Here is a 25,095-nt window from a genome sequence, read left to right as displayed (position 1 = left end):
CAAAAATAAAACAACTACAGTGTCATGTAGTGTAACCAAACTGAGAATGGATCATTACAGAGGGTGAAATAACATTCTTCTCACTTCACAAAACAATGCAGGAAAATGAGATTGTCAACATTGCGCTTAATGATTATTATTATTATTATTATTATTATTATTTTAATATGTTTTACGATTACAATGAGAGCAAAAGAGCTCAAACGCTCTCAACTTGCACACTGAAACCATAGTATGGTGACAAAATGGTTAAAAGCCAGTTTACCTGTTTAACCGGTGACGTATCTAAATCTTTGACTAGAGGTCGCTGTTCAGGAAGTTTTAGATACGTCACCGGTTTGACTATAGGTCGCTAAAAAAAAAAAATACATAAATAAATACAAATATTTCTAGTAAAGTCTCCATATATATATTTCTTATAATACACAATGTGTTCTTTACATGTTTCATTAAATTTGAGAAAGACATGCTGAACATGTGAACCGGGATCGAGTCCAATTTTTGTAGCATAAAATTAGATTTTTCTTCCATTGATGTAAACAAAAATCATAAGTTAAAAGAACAGAAAGTGTTGGCAGAGGTTTCTGAGTAAGGAAGTGTTTTCTTCATCGTGGCCTCTAGAGACAAAACACTTTCGATTTCGCGTTTTTCAGAAAACACACAAAAATTGAATATATATACATATATATTTACACAACCTCAAAAGCACTTAATGTTCAACAAAACATTTTTTCCCTTCAAATGGTTTGTTCAAGTATCTTCAGGATGTCTCGTTGGACATTAAATTCACACTCATCTACATATGCAAACTACATAGAACATATGAGCAGCTCGTCTTTATTCCTCACCTGACAAATAACTGTAATTGTGAAGGTATTAAAACTTACTTTTTGATTTATGCACTTAAAAGAATCCAGAAGTAGTTTCAATATCGGAAATGTCTCCTCACCTTCTCACTCGTGTGTGACTGTTAGTGCAGTAACATCTAATTGTAAGAGAGATAAGCGATCTGATTGGCTCTCTGGGAACATGTACAGTTATTCATTAACAGTTATTATGACTTCAGGTCACATTCAAAATGATTCCCATTCACCTTTAAGAGAAGACTTATAAACAGATTAACTTCAGAAAACATGATGTGTGCATTGCATAGGCATATATGGTGTGTGCCTGTAAAATGTAGTATTAATAAAACAAAGGTCATGTAAATTGTGAAAGTTCTTCATCAATGTTAAAAGTGAAAGCATGTTTTTCTATTAATGCTCCATCAAAAGAATCACAGTTTCACAGATCTACAGCACAGCCACAGCTCTGTTTATCAAATGTAGTTACAGAAGATCATAAAATTAGAAGTGTTTCATCTGTTATTTTCTGTTAATGTCTGTAAATGTTCTTCAGTTTACACAGTACGACTGCTGGAGGCCTCTTCGTTGGGTTTGTTGACTTGTTTCTTTCCTTCATCTCCTGTATAATCAGTAAGAAAACAGAATGTAAAAAGAAAGAAAGAGTGCTGATGATACTTTTTCATTTAATAATAATGAAACACAAAGATGCAACATGAATACAAAGATGAGAGGACAAATGACAGTGTAATACTCCTCTCACCATAAACAGAAACACTGAATCTCTCGATAAACTCCTTATTTCTGATCATGATCCCTCGTTTATAAAGTCCAGTGTCTGCTTCTGAACATCCCATCATCATCCTCAGATCTAAAGATGTCTCCGATCTCTCTGATTGTAGCGATGTGAATGTTTTCAGGTTCAGACTTTCACTCTATCAGATCATCATCATGTAGTTCAGTAACATCAGTGTGTAGAGTGACAGAATCTCCCTCCATCACTGACACCAAACACACCTGCACAACAAACAGGGACAGGTACTCAGAAACAGATGAAGGCTTTTATCTCCCAACATAAAATAAGTATTTTCATGTTGTTTGGAGAAAGTTTTAGTTTTGTGACTGAATTGTTCTGAACTGATTAAATGTTCAATAATAAGAACGTAGAATAACTTGCGATGAATTGAGCCAATGAAATGGGAACTTAGTGGAATAAAAAAGTTAAAGAAAATCAGCATAAACAAACAATGAGATATTTATCAGAATGACAAAGCATTAGTGCACAGTCACTGAGGAATTAATAAGAAATATATGTTTAGGAACACTTTGTATTTTCAGACAAAAATAGTTTTACTAAACTTTCTAATCAAAAACATCTAATCAAAAGATCATTTACTCACCCTCAGGTCATCCAAGAACTGATATAATAGTTGTGGGCTAGAAACAAATAAAAATGTAAGTCATTTTTACAATAAATCTCCACTTTCACTTTCACTACAACATTCTGCTTTGTTTTTTTTGACAATTTTCATTCTTTTTGCATATCGCCACCTACTGGTTGGGCTGGTCAAAGGTGGAGATTTATAGTAAAAAGGACTTAAATATTGATGTTTCTCACCCACACCAATCACATCACTTCTAAAGATATGGATTTAACCACATACTTTTATGCTGCCTTTATTTGCTTTTTGGAGCTTCATAGTTCTAGTCACCATTCACTTGCATTGTATGGACCACCAGAGCTGAAATATTCTTCTAAAATTCTTCATTTGTGTTCAGCAGAAGTAAGAAAATCAAACACATCTGGCATATCAAGAGGGTGAATAAACAATGAGAATTTTCATTTTGCGATGAACTGTCCCTTTAAGGGGTGCTCAGTGTAAAATGCCACCAAAAGTGACAAATTTCCCCAAAATTATAAACACAATGAATTACTCAGTTTTGTATTTGTAATATGATGTAGTTCTTAATATTATATTCTCTAGTTGATAATTATTTAAATTTTTAAATGGATCAAATATAGGACCAGGACCATGGTGCTACATAAAAACAACATAGGACAAACACAGAACCACATGAATAAAGTGCACGTGCAAACGTGTGCAAAAAGTATGGGACAGTACAATACATTTCTAACAATGAACAGGACAATAGGCACAGTGAGAGACAGTGCAGCACCGACCAGTACACAGTAGTGCAAAAAGATGACAGTTTCTAATAATGATAACGTAAACATAACATACTATGAGATAGTGTTCTATGCACATAGCAGTTATTGAGGTAGCAGACAGTTATAAAGTGACAGTAATTAAAGTGCAACTCAGGACACGTGTGTGTGGCAAACCAGTCTCTGAGTATTGAGGAGTCTGATGGCTTGGGGGAAGAAGCTGTTACACAGTCTGGCCGTGAGGGCCCGAATGCTTCGGTACCTCTTGCCAGACGGGAGGAGGGTAAAGAGTTTGTGTGAGGGGTTTGTGGGGTCGTCCACAATGCTGGTTGCTTTGCGGATACAGTGTTTTTTGTAAACATCTTTGATGGAGGGAAGAGAGACCCCGATGATCTTCTCAGCTGTCCTCACTATCCTCTGCAGGTCTTTGCGGTCCGAAACGGTGCAAGTCCCAAAACAGGCAGTGATGCAGCTGCTCAGGATGCTCTCAATAGTCCCTCTATAGAATGTAGTGAGGATGGGGATGGGAGATGTGCTTTCCTCAGCCTTCGAAGAAAGTAGAGATGCTGCTGGGCTTTCTTGGTGATTGAGCTGGTGTTGAGGGACCAGGTGAGGTTCTCCGCCAGGTGAACACCAAGGAATTTGGTGCTGTTGATGATCTCCACAGAGGAGCCGTCGATGTTCAGCGGAATGTTTTCACACATCTCTTTTGATTTGTCGACATTCAGAGACAAGTTGTTGGCTCTACACCAGTCCGTCAGCCGCTGCACCTCCTCTCTGTATGCTGACTCGTCGTTCTTGCTGATGAGACCCACCACGGTCGTGTCATCGGCGAACTTGATGATGTGATTCGAGCTGTGCATTGCTGCACAGTCGTGAGTCAGCAGAGTGAACAGCAGTGGACTGAGCACACAGCCCTGGGGGGCCCCAGTGCTCAGTGTGGTGGTGGTGGAGATGCTGTTCCCGATCCGGAATGACTGAGGTCTCCCAGTCAGTAAGTCCAGGATCCAGTTGCAGAGGGAGGTGTCCAGGCCCAGCAGGTTCAGCTTTCCAATCAGGTGCTGGGGAATGATTGTGTTGAATGCTGAGCTGAAATCTGTGAACAGCATTCAAACATATGAGTCCTTTTTATCTAGGTGGGTGAGGGCCAGATGGAGGGTGGTGGCGATGGCATCGTCAGTTGAACGGTTTGGACGATACGCAAACTGCAGTGGGTCTAGTGAGGGGGGCAGCTGGGTCTTAATGTGCCTAATGACGAGCCTCTCGAAGCACTTCATGATTATGGGTGTGAGTGCGATGGGATGGTATTCATTGAGGCAGGACACTGAAGACTTCTTTGGCATGGGGATGATGGTGGTGGCCTTGAAGCACGTTGGAACGACGGCGCTGCTCAGAGAGATGTTGAAGATGTCTGTAAGAACATCTGCCAGCTGGTTTGCACATCCTCTGAGCACTCTGCCAGGAATGCTGTCTGGTCCAGCAGCCTTCCGTGGGTTGACTCTACATAGAGTTTTCCTCACATCTGCCGTGGTAAGACAGAGCAACTGGTCGTTGGGAGGAGGGGTGGTCTTCCTCGCCACCACGTCGTTCTGCACTTCAAACCAAGCGTAGAAGTCGTTCAGCGCATCTGGAAGGGAGGCATCTTTGTCACAGGCAACTGATGTTGTCCTGTAGTTGGTGATGGCCTGGATGCCCTGCCACATGCGCCGCGTGTCACCGCTGTCCTGGAAGTGACTGTGGATTCTCTGGGCGTGTGCGCGCTTTGCCTCTCTGATTGCCCGGGACAGTTTTGCCCTAGCTGTTCTTAGGGCTGCCTTATCGCCTGCTCTGAAGGCGGAGTCTCGGTTCCTCAGCAGCGTGCGCACCTCCGCAGTCATCCACGGCTTCTGGTTGGAGCACTTGCTGATGTAGCTGGTCACTGATGCTGTGTATTCCTCCAAGTTGGTAGAATCGCCATATGTTGCAGCCTCCCTGAACATGTGCCAGTCAGTACATTCAAAACAGTCCTGAAGAGCAGAGATGGCTCCTGCTGGGCAGGTTTTCACCTGCTTCTGAAGCAGTTTTGTGCGTCTGACGAGCGGTCTGTGTGCTGGAATTAACATAACAGAGATGTGGTCTGAGTAGCCGAGGTGGGGGCGGGGCTCCACCCGGTATGCGCCTGGGATGTTTGTGTAAACAAGATCAAGCATGTTCGCCCCTCTCGTTGCAAAGTCCACATACTGATGGAATTTAGGGAGCACTGTCTTGAGATTCGCATGGTTGAAATCTCCGGCGACAATAAACAGTCCGTCGGGGTGAGCATTTAACAGTTCGCTAATAATCAAGTCAAGTTAAGTCAAGTCAATCTTATTTGTATAGCCCCTTTCAGAACACACATCGTTTCAAAGCAGCTTTACAGAAGATCAGCATTAACAGACGATAAAACTGTTATCTATAAAGTCGATGAATCATCATTGTGTAATTAGATAAAATACGATTCTTAATCGTGTTTAAAAATAAGTAATTATATAATATTTGTTTTAATAACCCCAGTGAGCAAGCTGAAGGCGACTGTGGCAAGAAACATAAAACTCCATAAGATGTTGATTAATGGAGAAAAATAACCTTGAGAGAAACCAGAATGGGGGCCAGTTCCCCTCTGACTAACATCATGAATATAATGTAAATATTCATGATATATATATAATATAATATATGTAATAGCCCCATACAGTTCACAGAGCGAGAACTGTGTAAAAGGATTTATTAAAGTGAAGAATTGGAAATGAAAGGAGATCACATGTTATATTTGCCCTCATAAAAGTATAAAAGGTTTCAGGGGGCAGTAACGGCCCCTTGATGGAAAAGTAAAATAAATAGAAAATAAATAATATAAAATAATAAAAGTTCATTTCTGACACTAGTGTTGGGTATTTTAGCTTCAGATAAACAGAATGAATAAAGAGAAAGACAAAACTAGAGTTAGTGAGTGTTTATTTTTATTTACAATGTGACATGCACAGATTCACCAATGATTAACTTTCTATTTGAGATGCTTGTGTGGATTTACTCACATTACAAGGTCAAAATAATACAAATATCATATTTATATATATCAGATATGGAGGGTTAAACTATTATTATTACCAAAAAATCTCATGCATTTAATTTACAATGTTTCCTATTAGTGTCCCCAACAACACTCCTTGTAAGTTACTTGATACTGATTTGCTTTAAAAATACAAATGACTTGATTTGACATAGATGTTATGAATTATTAAGCATTATTATCTTGTTTAATCCTTTTTCATAAACTGTTTTAAGAAATATGCAAATTTAAAATCAAATTGAATCAACCTTAAATTCAATTTGATTTTAAATTTGCATGGTTCATGTTTGCATACGTATGTGTCTGTGTGTGTGTGTGTGTGTGTGTGTGTGTGTGTGTGTGTGTGTGTGTGTGTGTGTGTGTGTGTGTGTGTGTGTGTGTGTCTGTGTGTGTGTGTGTGTGTGTGTGTGTGTGTGTGTGTGTGTGTCTGTGTGTGTGTGTGTGTGTGTGTGTGTGTGTGTGTGTGTGTGTGTGTGTGTGTGTGTGTGTGTGTGTGTGTGTGATCACTGTTAGTGTGCCTGAACTTAGATAAGGGAATAAAAGCAAATGCGCAATTTCTAGCATGTTCTTGAAATTGAAACCGAAAGTGTAAATCTAAACGGATAAACACTCGTCGCTGAAAGGCAATGATAAAATATATATAAAGATAAGTTTATTCATGTTGCTGAAGTCTGGCAAATAAAGATGATTAGTGGAGTTACTAGTGTATAAACGGCACTTTTCACTCTGAGCGTATATCTGCAGTTTTCGGGAGGGGCTTCAGCAAAGTGTTTCTAGTGAGTCAGTCCACTATCATGCGTGTTTGGGACGCTCTCGAGGCGCTATTTCCAGTCATGACAGTACAGAGGTGGGACTTCCTTTCTACATCTGTTGATTGTTGGGCGCTCCAATTTCTCGCATTCATTTTAATAGAAGTGGCCCGTCTCCGTTAAATATTCTCTGGCTTCAGGAAATGTCGCAGAAGACCCGTTTCTCAACATTCTTTCTAGGTGCACAAGACCGCCAGTTACAGAAAGTAAGTACATTAGTAATTATGTTGGGTGAGGTAATGAAGGGATTTAATATTTATATATGTAAGCGTGATTTAATATGCAGGAGCGTTATTGAAAACGAGTTATTGCAGATATTTTTACGTTTTTCTGTGATTTTGCGAAATCGAAAGTATTTTGTGCGCACTTCACAGACCCTTCCAACACATGTGACTGAATGTTCATACAGGATGTTGGTTTATATCAAAGAGGTATTTGATAGATAGAATATATAGCTTCATATGGCATTTAATAGTATATTTTCAATGTTATATTTACTCAAATATTTAATTATTGTGAAAGCATTTCTCATTTTATTAAATATATCAAATAAGTTGTTAACACATGAATATATGATCACATATAAGTACTTAGAAATATGATTGTAAAGGATACATAAAAACTACAACACTGAAAGAAATAAAAATATGTTGAATATGAATCACCTAAAATCTCAAGTTTTACCCCTTTATTTACATTTGGCCAGCCACATTATACTTGCAAGTGCACAGTCAAGTTTAGAAATACTGGAGCTCTTTTGCTCATTGTGTATTAATAAAGGCATACAACTTATATGGAAATAAAGTACAGTGCTGAGATAATGTTTAATGTATCATTATATAATGATAAGAGGAGATGGGAGCCCCTCAATTCATTTTAATGAATGATCTGAAATGATCAAGACAGTTGGGTTACACTACATGGCAATAAAGTTGTTGTATTACAATATGTTGTATATTTTTCTATGTATCTATCTCGTTTTATTGCTTATTCAAAAATCCTGAACTGCCATGTTATTGAACTCGGTTAAATATGGTCATCTTTAGGTCATTCAAAGTGGCTTCACCAACCCAAAGATGCCAGTGCTGAACCTTATGCCATGGACGCATTGCTGAAGTGATGTCAGAGAAGCAAAGACAGAAATCTGCCTCTGAGATGAGTCTCTCGGAGGAACAGAGGTAAGACAGTATCTCTTTATGAAAAAAACCCCAACCTCACTATCAAGGACTATTTTTCACACTATTGCCGCACAATAAGTATTTATCATTACCGATTAGAGTTTTGTTTCCCAAACTTGCCGTCAACACTGACAAATGTTTAACAAATCAAATGTGAATCATTACAATTTGTTTGATTTTTGTCTTATCAGCAAGAGGCTTTACGAGATTCTTTATATGTGATTTATGTGATCGTAAGAAGTTTTCAAGCTAAGATAATCAGCAGATACAATTTCGTGTCAGTTTATTGGAGTCCTTGGACTTTAAGCAAAGAGAAGCCCTCAGGAATAAGGAGGAGGAGGGAAATACGCTTGTCAGGTCCAGAGTCCAAAAGTGAATTGCAGGAAATAGGTATTAGATTGCATAACAAATATGATACAAGAGGAGTTTATATTGTAGTAGAACAAACAGTGATGAAAAATAAGATGCCACTGGTGACGGCGTTTACTTCAAAATTTAAAGGGATAGTTCACCCAAAAATATGTGTATGACTTTCAATCATCTACAGAACACAAACAAAGATTTTAAGATAAATATTTCAGTCGTGTATTTCCATACAATGCAAGTGAATGGTGACCAGACATTTGTAGCACCTAATATCACATATAGGACACATAAAAGTAATCCATAAGACTCCAGTGGTTTAATCCATGTCTTCAGACGAGATATGATAGGTGTGAGTGACAAAAATTATTTTTTTACCCCACTTTAACTTTCACTTTCAAATGTGAAAGTGAAACTAAACAGGCACCACATGTGATTTGTTTTGATGTAAAAGTGAAAGTGGAGATTTAGAGTAGGAAATGACTTTTTGGAGCTACAAAAGACTGGTCACCATTCACTTGAATTGTATGGACCAACAGAGCTGAACTTGTCTTCTAAAAATCTTCATTTGTGTTCTGCTGATGTAATAAAGTCATAAACATTTGTGATAGCATGAGGGTGAGTAAATGAAGAGAGAATATCCAGTTTTGGGTAAACTGTACCTTTAATGTAGACTTATAATATGCTAATTTTCTAACTTTTCCTCAATTAATTGTTTGCATTTAAAGTAGCTCGCTAAAAATACCCCTTTTCAATGCAATGTTTAAAAACGATTGGCCTATGCAGGGTTTCTATTCATGTTTGCCAATAAATGGCAGTTTGAACACCTTCTTATACTGACTGACTTGAACAGTCAGAACAACTATTGGCTGCACCAAAATGCACAATTTTCTTGGTTAAGAAAAAGGTTGGGTGACATTCATCCAAAAAACACTGGTGTAGTTTATCCCAGTGGAGTTTGTGGTGGTATTTGGGGCATAGGGCCTTCAGTCTGCCATACTGTTACTGGATAGTTACTTCCTATACCTTCTCTTGCATGTCCTGATTTAAATTTCCTCCATTCTCCTTTCTTGTTGCAGAAAAAACAATGCAAACAAATTGGTTATCCTTAAATCTTTTAAAAAATGAGACAGAAGTGTGAATTTTCTCTCTGCTCTTTGTCACTAGTGAAAAACCCGGCTCACCTGTATTCAGCTCTGTGTCTCTGAAGAGTGACCATTCGAAAGGTGATGTACCGAACTTCAGTGAGGAAACACCATCAGCTACCAAAAGGTATTTCATGTGTGTTTCTTTAAGTTGGTCATTGAGCTGCAAAGGTGTTCTGATATTTATCAGAGGATTCAATTTATTTGACTCTTTAATCAGGAGCATTTACTGAGATCATGAAAAAATGTACATGTAAAGCCAAGACAATCAGCAAAGAGAAGAAGCTCAAGATGATGTTGGCAAAAAGGAGGGAAAAACTTTCAGTTGAGACTGAGTCAGTAGATAACATTTAGTGTCAGTTTAGAAGAGTTTAGGGAAGGCGAATATAAACACTCAGGAGTAAAGTGGAGTTAGGAAATCAGCTTATCTTGAAGCCTCAGCCCAAGAGATGATACAGCAGTCTGTTAATACCAGTTGATGGCACGGGACTCCTCCATGGCAGCATGTCTCATCTCTGTGGCATTAGGTTTCCATTGGTGGTGTTTATTTACATGTTGGAATTATGTAAGTGAAGCAGTTTAGCATGGAGTGGAGCAGAGTCCAAACTCTTGATTTAGTTGCTCTCTGAAATAAAAAAGACTCTGACATTGTCACTTTAATGAAGGTTAATGTTTGAAGAGGGATGGATTAAATTAAGTCTCTAGGACAGTTTGGTGAAGTTTTCCCCCATCCAATTGAGACTCTTTAATGGAATAGTTCACCTAAAAATTAACATTATCTCATCATTTACTCAACCTCATGCCATCCCAGATGTGTATGTTTCTTACTTCTGAAGAACACTAATAAAGATTTTTCGAAGAATATTCCTTCTCTGTAGGTCCATACAATGCACGTTAAAGGGGACCAGACCTCCAAAAGCTCCAAGAAGGAGATAAAGTCACCATTAAAGTAATCCATAAGACTCCAGTGGTTTAATTAATGTCTTCAAAAGTGATCCAGTTTGTTTTGGGTGAGAACAGACCAAACTCCTCTTTCACTGTACATCTTGACAGCAGTCTCTTTGGCAATCATGATTTCAAGCTCGATTACACTTCCTGTAGCGCCATCTAGTGCTCTACACATGCGTCAAGCACTAGGAAGTGTAATCAAGCTTGAAATCGTGATTGTGCCTAGAGACTGCAATGGCAAGATGGACTTTGAAAAAGGAATTATATTTAGGTCTATTCTCACCCAAAAACAACAAGATCTCTTCAGAAGACATTGATTAAACCACTGGAGTCGTATGGATTACTTTTATCGTAACTTTAACTCCTTTTTGGAGGGCATTGTATGGACCTACAGAGCTGAAATATTCTCCTAAAATTCTTCATTTGTGTTCTGCAGAATAAAGAAAGTCATACACATCTGGGATGGCATGAGGTTGAGTAAATAATGAGACAACTTTCCTTTTTTGGGTGAACTATCCCTTTAAACAGCAAGATTATGAAGTTGCTTTGGATTTCATCAAATGAAACATCGAACAAAGCAAAAGATACCAAAGGTGTCCAATGCAAACATTAGCATTATAGATTTGTGTTAGCTAATTTCTCCTTATAGTCGTGACAAGAACAATAATGTATATACAGTAATTTGATATAGCTGTACTTAATTACCATTTGCAATACTAAATCAATTTAAATGCAACACAAGTAGAAAATGCTTTTTGTCTCTGTTCTTTGTGTCACTAGTGAAAGAGTAGATTCACCTGTATTCAGTTCTGTGTCTATGAAGAGTGATAAATCGAAAGGTGATGTACCGAACTTCAATGAGGAAACACCATCAGCTACCAAAAGGTATTTCACGCATTTCTTCAAAATTAGAAAAAAGACAAGTTGGTAGCTAAAGGAAAAACAATATTTCAACAGTCAATTTTTTTTAGATTTTAACAGTTCAATATGTTGTGAAGCAAGTTGTTTTTATTTGCCTGCAATACAGTGACGATGAATGCATATTTGATTAACTGTACACCAAACCCCAAACCTAAACCTAACCATCTGTGGAGTAAAATATCATGTTAGAGAGAGAAATGCAACCTTAGAAACACACTTGTCACTGATTATGCAAAAGCAATTACTTCCTGGCTTCAATGCGGGATACAAACTTGGGTCTCCCACGCTGCATATGCAACACACATCTGGTCGTGCCACAGGGGAAGGTGAACACACTGGAGCCAAAGTAAAAATGTCAGAATAATGCGATCCTGGGGTACCAGAACAACATGCCGCTTTCTCAAGTCATGTTCCATCAAACGAGGCTTTGTGCTTTCTGCTCTTTATCTCTCAAATTAGTGAAAAACCCGGCTCACCTGTATTCAGCTCTGTGTCTCTGAAGAGTGACCATTCGAAAGGTGATGTACCGAACTTCAGTGGGGAAACACCATCAGCTACCAAAAGGTATTTCCTGTGTGTTTCTTTAAGTTGGTCATTGAGCTGCAAAGGTGTTCTGATATTTATCAGAGGATTCAATTTATTTGACTCTTTCATCAGGAGCATTTACTGAGATCATGAAAAAATGTACATGTAAAGCCAAGACAATCAGCAAAGAGAAGAAGCTCAAGATGATGTGGGCAAAAAGGAGAGAAAAACTTTCAGTCGAGACAGTCAGTAGATAACATTTAGTGTCAGTTTAGAAGAGTTTAGGGAAGGCGAATATAAACACTCAGGAGTAAAGTGGAGTTAAGAAATCAGCTTATCTTGAAGCCTCAGCCCAAGAGATGATACAGCAGTCTGTTAATACCAGTTGATGGCACGGGACTCCTCCATGGCAGCATGTCTCATCTCTGTGGCATTAGGTTTCCATTGGTGGTGTTTATTTACATGTTGGAATTATGTAAGTGAAGCAGTTTAGCATGGAGTGGAGCAGAGTCCAAACTCTTGATTTAGTTGCTCTCTGAAATAAAAAAGACTCTGACATTGTCACTTTAATGAAGGTTAATGTTTGAAGAGGGATGGATTAAATTAAGTCTCTAGGACAGTTTGGTGAAGTTTTCCCCCATCCAATTGAGACTCTTTAATGGAATAGTTCCATCATTTACTCAACCTCATGCCATCCCAGATGTGTATGTTTCTTACTTCTGAAGAACACTAATAAAGATTTTTAGAAGAATATTCCTTCTCTGTAGGTCCATACAATGCACGTTAAAGGGGACCAGACCTCCAAAAGCTCCAAGAAGGAGATAAAGTCACCATTAAAGTAATCCATAAGACTCCAGTGGTTTAATTAACGTCTTCAAAAGTGATCCAGTTTGTTTTGGGTGAGAACAGACCAAACTCCTCTTTCACTGTACATCTTGACAGCAGTCTCTTTGGCAATCATGATTTCAAGCTCGATTACACTTCCTGTAGCGCCATCTAGTGCTCTACACATGCGTCAAGCACTAGGAAGTGTAATCAAGCTTGAAATCATGATTGTGCCTATATACAATGGCAAGATGGACTTTGAAAAAGGAATTATATTTAGGTCTATTCTCACCCAAAAACAACAAGATCTCTTCAGAAGACATTGATTAAACCACTGGAGTCGTATGGATTACTTTTATGGTAACTTTAACTCCTTTTTGGAGGGCATTGTATGGACCTACAGAGCTGAAATATTCTCCTAAAATTCTTCATTTGTGTTCTGCAGAATAAAGAAAGTCATATACATCTGGGATGGCATGAGGGTGAGTAAATAATGAGACATCTTTCCTTTCTGGGTGAACTGTCCCTTTAAACAGTAAGATTATGAAGTTGCTTTGGATTTCATCAAATTAAACATCGAACAAAGCAAAAGATACCAAAGGTGTCCAATGCAAACATTAGCATTATAGATTTGTGTTAGCTAATTTCTCCTTATAGTCGTGACAAGAACAATAATGTATATACAGTAATTTGATATAGCTGTACTTAATTACCATTTGCAATACTAAATCAATTTAAATGCAACACAAGCAGAAAATGCTTTTTGTCTCTGTTCTTTGTGTCACTAGTGAAAGAGCAGATTCACCTGTATTCAGTTCTGTGTCTATGAAGAGTGACCATTCGAAAGGTGATGTACCGAACTTCAATGAGGAAACACCATCAGCTACCAAAAGGTATTTCATGCATTTCTTCAAAATTAGAAAAAAGACAAGTTGGTAGCTAAAGGAAAAACAATATTTCAACAGTCTAGAATTTTTTTTAGATTTTAACAGTTCAATAAGTTGTGAAGCAAGTTGTTTTTAGTTGCCTGCAATACAGTGAAGATGAATGCATATTTGATTAACTGTACACCAAACCCCAAACCTAAACCTAACCATCTGTGGAGTAAAATATCATGTTAGAGAGAGAAATGCAACCTTAGAAACACACTTGTCACTGATTATGCAAAAGCAATTACTTCCTGGCTTCAATGAGGGATACAAACTTGGGTCTCCCATGCTGCATATGCAACACACATCTGGCCGTGCCACAGGGGAAGGTGAACACACTGGAGCCAAAGTAAAAATGTCAGAATAATGCGATCCTGGGGTACCAGAACATCGTGCCGCTTTCTGAAGTCATGTTCCATCAAACGAGGCTTTGTGCTTTCTGCTCTTTATCTCTCAAATTAGTGAAAAACCCGGCTCACCTGTATTCAGTTCTGTGTCTATGAAGAGTGACCATTCGAAAGGTGATGTACCGAACTTCAGTGGGGAAACACCATCAGCTACCAAAAGGTATTTCCTGTGTGTTTCTTTAAGTTGGTCATTGAGCTGCAAAGGTGTTCTGATATTTATCAGAGGATTCAATTTATTTGACTCTTTCATCAGGAGCATTTACTGAGATCATGAAAAAATGTACATGTAAAGCCAAGACAATCAGCAAAGAGAAGAAGCTCAAGATGATGTGGGCAAAAGGAGGGAAAAACTTTCAGTCGAGACAGTCAGTAGATAATATTTAGTGTCAGTTTAGAAGAGTTTAGGGAAGGCGAATATAAACACTCAGGAGTAAAGTGGAGTTAGGAAATCAGCTTATCTTGAAGCCTCAGCCCAAGAGATGATACAGCAGTCTGTTAATACCCAGTTGATGGCACGGGACTCTGTGCATTAGGTTTACATTGGTGGTGTTAATTTACAAGGTGGAATTATGTAAGTGAATCAGTTTAGCATGGTGTAAACGGGGGTCATAGTGACCGTTTAGAAGAGTGTAGGGAAGGCGAATATAAACACTCAGGATTAAGGTGGAGATTGTCTTAAATCTTTGCCCAAGAGATGATACAGCAGTCTGTTAATACCCATTTGATGGCAACCCTAAATCTAAAGCAGCAAGATTATAAAGTTACTTTGTTTTTACCAAATCAAATATCAAACATATTGAAAGATAGCAAAGGTGTCCAACGCAAACATTTTCATCATAGAATTGGGTTAGGGTTAGCTCATTTATTCTTATAGTTGGATATAACTACTTAATAACCACTTGCAAACTCTAAATCAATTAAAATGAGACTACAGTAACTCCTGTTGCTCTCTTGCATGTATCCAGTGTTATGTCTATGAAGAGTGACCATTCCAAAGGTGATGTACCGAACTTCAGTAAGAAAACCCCATCAGCTACCAAAAGGTATTTCATGTGTGTTTCTTAAAGTTGGACGTATGCAATGTAGCCTCAGTGCATATAACATTTAGACCCTGTTTCCAACTGATATTAAGATGCATTTTTTGTTATCTGATCACATGTTGTCAGCTCTAAATACAGGTCTAAATGGGTCTAAAAATATTTTGTGATCGGATCACCAAAACAAGATACGAATGTGGTCAAAATCACATATGACCGCATCACATCTGTGGTGTAAACGCTAATCCGTCGTGCATGCTTTCTGGCAGCAGCGACACGCCACCCCTTACCTGTCAATCAACTGGTGCACTAAAACAAGAGTTTAAACTTTGCAAATGAGCAGTTAAAAAGGAAATAACCCTACAATCTGATCATTTAAAAAAACAGATACGTACACAAACATTAAAACTTCACAGATCTTCTTCAGTGTGTCTGAAATCAACATGCAGTGACACTTATGAGAAGCACGAACATCTAAAGCTCCCATAATACAGGAAATTCACTACAATAACAGCTCGGAATGATGCTTTTGTGCTAAGATTACATTTCAGTTGTATCTAGGAGAAATAGTGTGCAGTTTTTTGCACTTTCTTTGTCTATTCCAACATTGTTGCTGTTTATAATTGTGCAGTAACTCACTGACAAAGTGATTGATGTATGTTGTCATGAAACAGAGACCCTCCCCACCAAATCCGATCACAAGTGGTCACAGGTGTAAACAGCGATGTGTCTCATCAGACCACATGTGATCAGATCACCTGAGATGCATCTTAATACCAGGTGTAAACAGGGTCATAGTGACCGTTTAGAAGAGTGTAGGGAAGGTGAATATAAACACTCAGGCTTAAGGTGGATATTGTCTTGATGTCTCTGCCCAAGAGATGATACAGCAGCACTGTTAATACCCATTTGATGGAAACCCTAAGTCTAAAGCAGCAAGATTATGACGTGACTTCATAATCTTGACCAAATCAAATATCAAACATAGTGAAATATAGCAAAGGTGTCCAATGCAAACATTTTCATCATAGAATTGGGTTAGGATTCGCTCATTTAGCCTTATAGTTGGATATAACTACTTAATTACCACTTGCAAACACTAAATCAATTAAAATGAGACTACAGTAACTCCTGTTGCTCTCTTGCATGTATCCAGTGTTATGTCTATGAAGAGTGACCATTCCAAAGGTGATGTACCGAACTTCAGTGAGGAAACACCATCAGCTACCAAAAGGTATTTCATGCATTATAAATACAATTATAAAATAAAATAAAACACATTCTGGGTTCCAGTATCAAACTAACGTTCTGATTTGGGTCCTAAGATTTAAAGTTAAAGAATTTGAATGAAAATGCAAATTACAAAAACTCTGAAACTATTTAAAATACAATACTAATACGATGATAGCAATCCAAAACAATGCTCCATGCCCATCTAAACGAGACTCTTTCATGCTACGAGATTCTGAAAATACATTGCTATTTAACAAATCAAATTAATAAGTTGATTTGAAGGTCTGTAGTGCAAACATTAACATTATAGCATTGTATTAGCTCATTTATCCATCTGGTTGTGAGAAGAACAATAATGCACAGTCACCAAAAACAACAAGCAATTATTTTACATTAAAAAAAGACGCAAACTTCTACTCAGGGGCTCAGAAGTGAATCTGTGAATCGTTATTTTAACCAATTTATATACATGAGCCGTCCAAATGAACCAATGCACTTAATTGTTTTGTACTCTCAAAATTATACACTTGTGAGAGGGAGGATGCCGAGTTAACAATTACTGTTTTCCATAATGTTCTGGGAACGTTAGTTTAAGGTTATAAGAAATAGAACCTAAAGAGAATGTTCCTTGAACGTTAGAAATTGGTTCACAAAAAAATTGCCAATAGGAACCTAATGCTAACGTTAGGGAATGTTCTGTGTTTGATGGGTTACCATTTTGTTTGGCTGTATTGCTTGCATTTTGTCACACTACACCGCTACTTGTTAGTAAAAATATCTCTCTAATGGTGAAGCAATACTATTGTGGAAATAGCTGAACTACTGTAACGCTACTGAAAAATGCAGTTACATTGGTAGTGTCACTAATTTTAGTTAGTTACTCCCCAACACTATAAATACCATTTTAAACATTAATCTCTTCAAATGAGAGGGACGTCCTGAAGTATAATGCTTTTTGTCTACTTGTGTCTTTAGACTAGGCTCTCATGTATCCGACTTTTCGTGTGTGAAGAGTGACCATTCCAAAGGTGACGTACCAAACTTCAGTGAGGTAACGCCATCAGCTACCACAAGGTATTTAATGCATTTTGCATTACACCACTTTGTCTGCTAATACCTCCATTGGGGTGGATTTGATAGATCTTGACTTGCAGTAATAAAACAATAAATCACTGAACACCACTCCATCTGGATTCTGAAACTTCTTTCACTTCTTTCGAGTGTTTTTATGACACTTGCTCCACTCCACAACCCGTGCGTCTGTTCCATGTATTCAGAAGCACTTTCCCGTGAAGATTAGATCTGATTATGAAAGATGAAGCACAGTTACAGGGCTGCTGTGATTCCTTATATAGCCACTGGTGGTCTAGTTTGTGGCCCTTCTTATTGATTTTGAAACAATAAAAATATTTTCAGCGCTTTATTAAGTCTATTTTGTGTATTGTTTACTAAGGTAAATGTTCATAAACACTCAGAAAATTCTCTACTGATTTTGGACTCAGCAAATTGTCCAATGTTGCCAAAGGTTTGCCAGAGGTTCGGCACTACTGGCGAAGAGGTGCAAACTTCTGGCAAACATTTGCAGCGAATCAAAAGCTCATTTGCATGTGTAAATAATGAGTGGCAAACTTGCAGCAAGTTGCAGGAAGTTTCAGTTTTTTGTAAGGGTAGTCAAACCTTGGGGCTTCAAAACAATTACCAAGATTTGTGTATTATGTTGTAATGTATGAAATTAAATTAGTAACTGATTGTTTGAGCCTGTAAATTGGGAAATAAATGTGCTTGTGGACTGGGCAGTAAAATTGTATTACTAGGAGAGTAAAAGTGTTTGTACTACTGTATTGGGACCCAATTTGTGCTGTTATTTGTGTTTCTTTTTTTAATCAAGAACTGAAGCAAATTTAACAAGGAAGTACGTCATTAGTGGTGACGTTTGACCACATCGAAGCTTTTGTCAAAAAATCAACAAATTTACTGATTGAAGTGCTTTATCAGAGCTTCATTTGTTTTCCTTAAACCAAGTAATGTTTGATGTCGTTAGCTTCATTCAGCAAAACAAAAAACACATTATAACTTTGAACTCTTTGCACAGTTTGAACTCGATAGACACATAAGCACCCTTCTCTCCCACCATGACAGTTTTTGATTGAAAGAAGAAAATCCACTCTAACACCAAGGTCTGATCACCATTCACTTACATTGTATGGACCTACTGAGCTGAGATATTCTTCTAAAAGCCTTAATTTGTGCTCAACAGAAGAAAGAAATACACATCTGGGATGGCTTGAGGCTGAGTAAATGAGAGAATTTTCATTTTGGGGTGAACTATCCCTTTAAGCTGGGATAGGATCAAGTATTTTAACATACAAAACTGACATATTTAGTTTTAATTACCATCCACAATGTCTTGAAATGAGACTGATGTACCTCCTGTTCCAAACTGCCTTTTCTCTCATCACTTTGTGTCATTAGTGAAAGACCGGACTCACATGTTGTGTCTATGAAGAGTGACCATTCAAAAGGTGATGTGCCGAACTTCAGTGACAGAAAAATAGCACCTAAAAAAAGGTATTTTATGTGTTTTTTATTGTTGGTCATACTGTATGTAGACAGTGTAGTACAGCAAGTTTAAAAGTATTCACAGAACATAAATGACACAATACAAGAAGCACAAAATGAGTCTAATCTAGATATTTGTTCTTAATGCACTCTCAAAATCCCATGTTACTTAATTCCACTCTTCATGCCGCTGTTCGCATGTACAGCATTTTTGGGTAGAGGTCTTCCATCTTGAATTGTAGGACATTAAAACCTTAAAAACCTCAAGTGAACAGGTTAAGGGCATCAACAGAAAATAGCTCACTAGATCCGGTCACTGAAATAATTTGATGTGAATTATGTATATATATATACTGGCCCTGCAGCCATTCACAGCCTCTGGTTAAGAGGAGTTGCCCCCAGCTATACCCTCCATATTCATTTATTTCAGCTCTTTTCTTCAAACTATGAATTATTTAAGTTATTGAATATAATCAACAACAAACCTATAGTCTACTGCTATATCTGTTTTGTGTTAGGGCAGGAGTGTCTAAACATCAACCATTTTTCTGTACTGAACAAATGACAGTCGATAATAAATAAATATGTTGTTCTTTCTTTCTTTCTTCAGTAATCAGTGGCAAAAGAACACAGTAAATATCGGTTCAGAATTTGCACGGTGGCAGTCTCTAAAAGCACAAAAGGGACTGAAGAGTGATGAAGAAGTGGCATGTTATTTTCTGAACAGGTGAATACACCTTAAGCACAACTTTAAGATTCCACAGTTTAATTTACAATGTAAATTGTCTACCACACCACAATGTATAATGTTTTCCTGCCATAACTTGAAATATGATCTACAATGTGCATTTTGTTTCACCACAAAAGATGGTTAAGCGGAAATTCAGTACCTTGCATTTAGAACATAAATTTGAGTTAAACATTTCTTTTTAAACATTGTGTTGACCCCCGTCAACAAAAAGAGAAATGCACCTAATTAGTTCCTTGGTGAAAGTACACAAGTTTCTGTCAGGACCAGGGCTCAAACTCACAGTGTGCTGCTGGCAACCCAGAGCACTAAATGTGATGCTACGGAGCTGTGCGGACCCAAACTGCAGAGAATCACAAGAGGCAGGACTTGAGGAAAACAAAGCTGTCTTGATGTTCTTCTTGAATAAACACAACAGATCAATCATCAAAAACGCAGGGCTGAAGAAAGTACAGATCCTCAATGGTTTGATGCTGGCAAAACATGTCCAAAAGCATAGAACAAACTACCCACACAAGAAGGTCAAAAGATATGGGAGAAAGTCTCTCAATGTAATCAAAAGTAGGTCAAATGGGAAGAGGCATTTACATAAGATCTGCCTAAACAAAAGAACTTCAAGACTGAGCAAAGATACAATCAAAAGCAGGGCTTATATATATACACATACACACACACACTCTAACAACCCAGGCAAGAACAGGAAATTAGGAGGAAGTTGTGGAAGGACTTGTGCTCAAGGTTCCCCTCTGCTGGACAGACCATGGTGTGACAGTCTCAGAGTTCTCCAAGCTCAAGTTTGATTAGCATTTAAATCCACATGTAAGAACTAGATTAGAAATCTTTGTTACATGAAATTTGAAATTGAGGATTTTCTCTGAGTTTTATGTCAAAGAGTTTAAAATTTGCACAAGACACATTGGATGAGTCCCAGGATGCCAGTAAAGGTGTTTACATGCATGCCCCTATTTTAAGAGTGCAAGCGCTAAGCGCAGCAAATGCCATAAGTCATACAGGCAGTCAATGAGCATGACCATGAAGTTTTGGTATTTTCCTGCAAGCATGTGCTAATTTAGGTGCAAGTGGGTTTGGTGAAATTTCACTCTCAATGTGATAATGGGTCAAGTGCAATTTGATTCTGAGGTTCTTCTCCTGCATAGTTTGTGTCCTATTATACAATCCATTCCCTTTCAAGCACTAGTAATACAAACAAAGACAGCACATTCATAAGAATTTGGTAGTGTAAATGGACTGTATGCAATTAATTTAAAGAATTACGTTCTTTTGTGCATTAACAAATGTTGTATGTAAGGCATATTTCATTGTTTTGTGACATGCACCTTTTATCCACATTGTGCAAATGCAAATGTAAAGCATTGCATTTGCACTGCATTAATTATAGAGAATGTAGGTATTATTAATAATTTTCATCTACTGACACACAAGTCATGGCTAGTATTAACAGTGATTGTATCGGCACACATTTCAATTCACTTCTACCGGTTGATTTTGAAAAATTGTATTAAACCCAAAATATTTCTAAATTTAAATAACACTTCAAACAAAATAATGAAGTCGTCAAAAAAATCATACCAAATCAAAACATTTTACTCTCTTCAACATCTTTCACCGGCAGCTTTTGCGGTGACTTAAAACGGTCACTCTACGACAACAGATGGAAAAATATCAATATAAATTGTTCTTAAATACAATTAGAAATATAAAGATTATAATAATAAAACTTAAAAAATAAACATACTGTAGTTTAACACAAATCTCTAGCTGTTTCATAAAACGTCTACAACATTGATCGTCATGGACATAATTTAATGTTCCACTATATTTACAGAGTTTAGACATGAACTTTATCACCACCTGCAGGGGGAATTTCCAAACTGTAAATGCAGGAACTTAGTTTAGACTTGGCATTGAGATAAGAAGTGCTTTTGAAACATCTTTGCACAATTACCTATTTTTCAGCAAAATAGCAAATTGCCCACAAATAGCTGTTATCTTTTTGTCTTTGTGAAAATCAAAGAGGGTTTCCAAGAGATTTCTCTAATATTTTGCCTGAAAATCCTGTATTGTATTTTAATTTACTGCTAACAGTTGCTGATTTTATTTTGCTAACAGGACTCAGTGTGATACATCAGGCTCAAACTTAGAGGTTCATAGACGGCGCAAGGAATTCAAAGAAAAACTCCTCTCGATATTCCAGGTAGGAAAATATGAGTTACGCAAATGTAAACAGTGCGACATATTTATAGTATAACAAGCAATAGGTTTTTGAACAAAGTTTCACACTACAGCAGTTTAAGTTTAGAAAATTAAGTTTCTCTGCTCTTGACTGTTCATTTTCCCTTGTCCATTAAAACAAGAATGAAATAGGAGTCATATGGATTACCTTTATGCTGCCTTTATATCCTTCTTGAAATTTTCTCTGAAGATTTTCTTGAAGATTCCTCTGTTTCTGTGTCTCGTTTATTTTCCTCACATTCCAATCGGGAGGAGCTATGAAGCAAGGAAAGGATGCAAGGAAAGGAAACACTGATGCTAAATTTTAGAAATGAGAAGCACACTTAGGGTCACATCAGACTGACGTCTTTACTCGGAGGAGCGAGGAAGCATCAGTTAGGGTATTGAGAATCAACCACAGTCAAAGGATCTCTGTGTTAAATTTTCACCACTACACAATCACTTGCGAGTGAAATCTGAACATTTACTATTCAGTGGCTAATGTCATATTCACCTAGCATAACATTTGAGTGACTCGCATTGTAGAGGGATGCACATTATCACAGTTTTATTATGCATTTTACAGCTGCCTGTCTGTAAATTGATTTAGATGTAACATGCTTAAAGCTGAGGTGTATAACATTTTCAGAGACATATGTAAATAGTAAACATTTGAAGGCAAATCAATGGCAAAAATCAGGGTGAGTTTTTAACACTTGTTCATGCAAGATATTACAGCCACTACAATGAAATGGGAAGAACCCATGAGATTATTTTAAACCTTTGCACGCATTAGTCACACTTGCGCAAAGTAGAAACAGATGCACAAGGAAATGGGAAGAAACAGTAAGGTTATTTTAAACACTCTCACAAGGAAATTTCTGAACGCACGATCTTGGTCTTTTCCGACAGCCTCAATCTCTTTATCTCATCTGCAGTTTTTGCTTACGTGAATACTGTTTACATTTGTCAGTTGTGGGGTGGTTTGACTGTAAACAAAAATATAATTGGTTATTATCTGTTATTACATAGAACCATAGCAAGCTCACCTGATCCTCATGAGATACATAGCTTCATCAAGAGACCCTCGGCATGTCAGACATTATTACTTTATTTGTTGCAAATTTTTCATATAACAGGTCTCTCAGGAGGAACATATCAGCTTGCTATGGGTCTTCGAATGGCAGTCAACTGACTTTTGAAAAATAAATATTTAAGGTTACAAACAAAGCAGAAAGAGCCCACCCCACACCTTCCACAATTAAACATGTTCACCTGAGCAGAAACAGCATAAAGTCAGAAGTTTCCTCACGTGCAAGAGATTGTTGTCACGATTCCTTGTTGTCTGCCCCGTGTTTTCCATTTCACCCTTCACTGATCACATTCCATGTCATGTTTTCCTTGTTGTCCGCCCCGAGTCTCACTGTCCTTGTAGAAAACTACATTTCCCACAATTCCTGGCCTCCCTCACTGCCTGCACTCATCATTGTTCTCACCTGTGTCTCGTTTAGTCTTTATTGTGTCCTTGTGTATTTAAACCCTGTTTGTTCCTCCATTTCCTTGTCGGTTGTTGTATGTAGATGCCTTCTTCCCATGTTTTCCATCGTTGTTTTTGCTGCTGTAATCTCCTTGTGTGTCTTCCGTGTTTTTATTTACCTTTTTTCCCATCGTGGATGTTTTCTTTTATTCATGTTTTGTATTACCCCTTTGTCTAATAAACCGCCGCTGCAACTAGATCCTCATCCTGTGTCTGCCTCCACCTACAACCGTGACAATTGTATTGCGTGCACAGGAGATTTAACGCATGCAAGGGCTAAAAAGAGCTTGTGGGTTCTTCCTGTTTCATAGAACAGCTGTAAACTTATCGTACATTGATTTTTCCTCATGTTAAACCATTCGTAGGTTGATTATCTCAAAAACTGAAGTCACTGTGACACTATAAAAAACATCCTCCTAGAGCACAGCTCACACCAATTTGTTTCTGGACTGCCCCCATGGACTCAATATTTAGTATGTCCAAGTTCTTTACGATGAGGCCTAAAGGCTGTGTGTTGGCCTTCCTCAAACATCTTTTTCGAGCTAGACGTGCCAAACTCTTGTCTCTGAGGAGCGGTTCATGGTCCATCTATATTGGCTTCAAGAGATGGAGGCCTTGATCTGAGGAAAGCTGCTTCCCTACCATCAGTGCTCCCGGTCATCACCACAGAGGTCATTCCACAGTTTCTAGCCCTTTCCCCTGCAAATACCTTTGACCCATCCTTCTTCCCTGCCAATGCCAATTATCCATTTCCTCCTCAAGCAATCACCAACCCCCCTTCCTTTCCCCTGCAGCTACTGTCGACTCATTACCTGTTCCAGCGGCCATCGGCAAACAACAATTCTTTCCTACAGCTGCCATGACATGATTCCTTCTCTGCAGCCGCCACTGACTCTGACACTGACTGAATCCTCTTCCTGCTCTTGTGTTATCTGACCTCATCCATGTTCAGCAGCTGCTGGACTCCATCCCCACTTTGTAACAATCTGACCCTCTTGTTGCCGCCTGACCTTCTTCCTGCTCCCATGCAGCAGGTCTTCATTACGGATCTGAAGCTACTCCTCCCGTCTCTAGTTTTTTGTTTTGGTCTGTGTAGTTGCTGTTAGTTTAGTTCATCCTCTTGTGCTGTCTGTCGCTCTCTTGTTTTCTTGCTCCACCCCTCATTTATTTGTGTGGTTTTCCAGCCCTTCTGGCTGTGGTCTGGGTTTTTGTTTTGAATCTGTGCCAGGTTTTGTGTTTTATATTTTTCTTTAATAAATAATTATCTACATTTTAGGTTTTGTTTAATTCACTGGCAGTTTATTTTAGCAATTTCAATGTGTATGCAAGGTTCAATTTAGTTGTTTAGTTCTTTTTCTTGCTTTGGTTTTAGGATCTTGAAAAAAAAATAATCACATTTCTGAAAAATGAACTGGAAAAGTTTAAGAGAATAATAAAAAAGGAAAACACACAATACTTTGTGAAGGACTTAAAGGAGGACAGATACAATGTCAAAGAAGCAGCTCTTGATATCACACTCTACTTCCTGAGAAGTATGAAAGAAAATGAACTTGCTGATACTCTAGAAGGTAAGTAGCTCATGACATTACAATATGCCATATT

General features: G+C 37.9%; 2 protein-coding genes across 2 annotated transcripts in view; one reads left to right on the top strand and one right to left on the bottom strand.

Annotated features, from left to right (window-relative positions):
• Positions 1-970, bottom strand: part of LOC127639319 (protein NLRC5-like) — a 57,622-nt gene extending 56,652 nt beyond the window's left edge. The window contains exon 1 of the mRNA XM_052121249.1: positions 888-970. The gene's annotated coding sequence lies outside the window, so the exon portion shown is untranslated. The remainder of the gene's footprint in view (positions 1-887) is intronic.
• A 6,095-nt stretch (positions 971-7,065) lies between these two features.
• Positions 7,066-25,095, top strand: part of LOC127639984 (protein NLRC5-like) — a 50,895-nt gene continuing 32,865 nt past the window's right edge. The window contains exons 1-6 of the mRNA XM_052122348.1: positions 7,066-7,112; positions 7,953-8,084; positions 9,615-9,719; positions 11,921-12,025; positions 21,855-21,939; positions 24,866-25,061. Coding sequence (XP_051978308.1) covers positions 8,026-8,084; positions 9,615-9,719; positions 11,921-12,025; positions 21,855-21,939; positions 24,866-25,061 — 550 coding nt within the window. The 5' untranslated portion in view covers positions 7,066-7,112; positions 7,953-8,025. The remainder of the gene's footprint in view (positions 7,113-7,952; positions 8,085-9,614; positions 9,720-11,920; positions 12,026-21,854; positions 21,940-24,865; positions 25,062-25,095) is intronic.

Source organism: Xyrauchen texanus, chromosome 48 (genome assembly GCF_025860055.1).
Source record: "Xyrauchen texanus isolate HMW12.3.18 chromosome 48, RBS_HiC_50CHRs, whole genome shotgun sequence".
Taxonomy (NCBI): Eukaryota; Metazoa; Chordata; class Actinopteri; order Cypriniformes; family Catostomidae; genus Xyrauchen; species Xyrauchen texanus.
The sequence above is the reverse complement of the archived record's forward strand: the minus strand, read 5'-3'. Positions and strand labels throughout refer to the sequence as shown.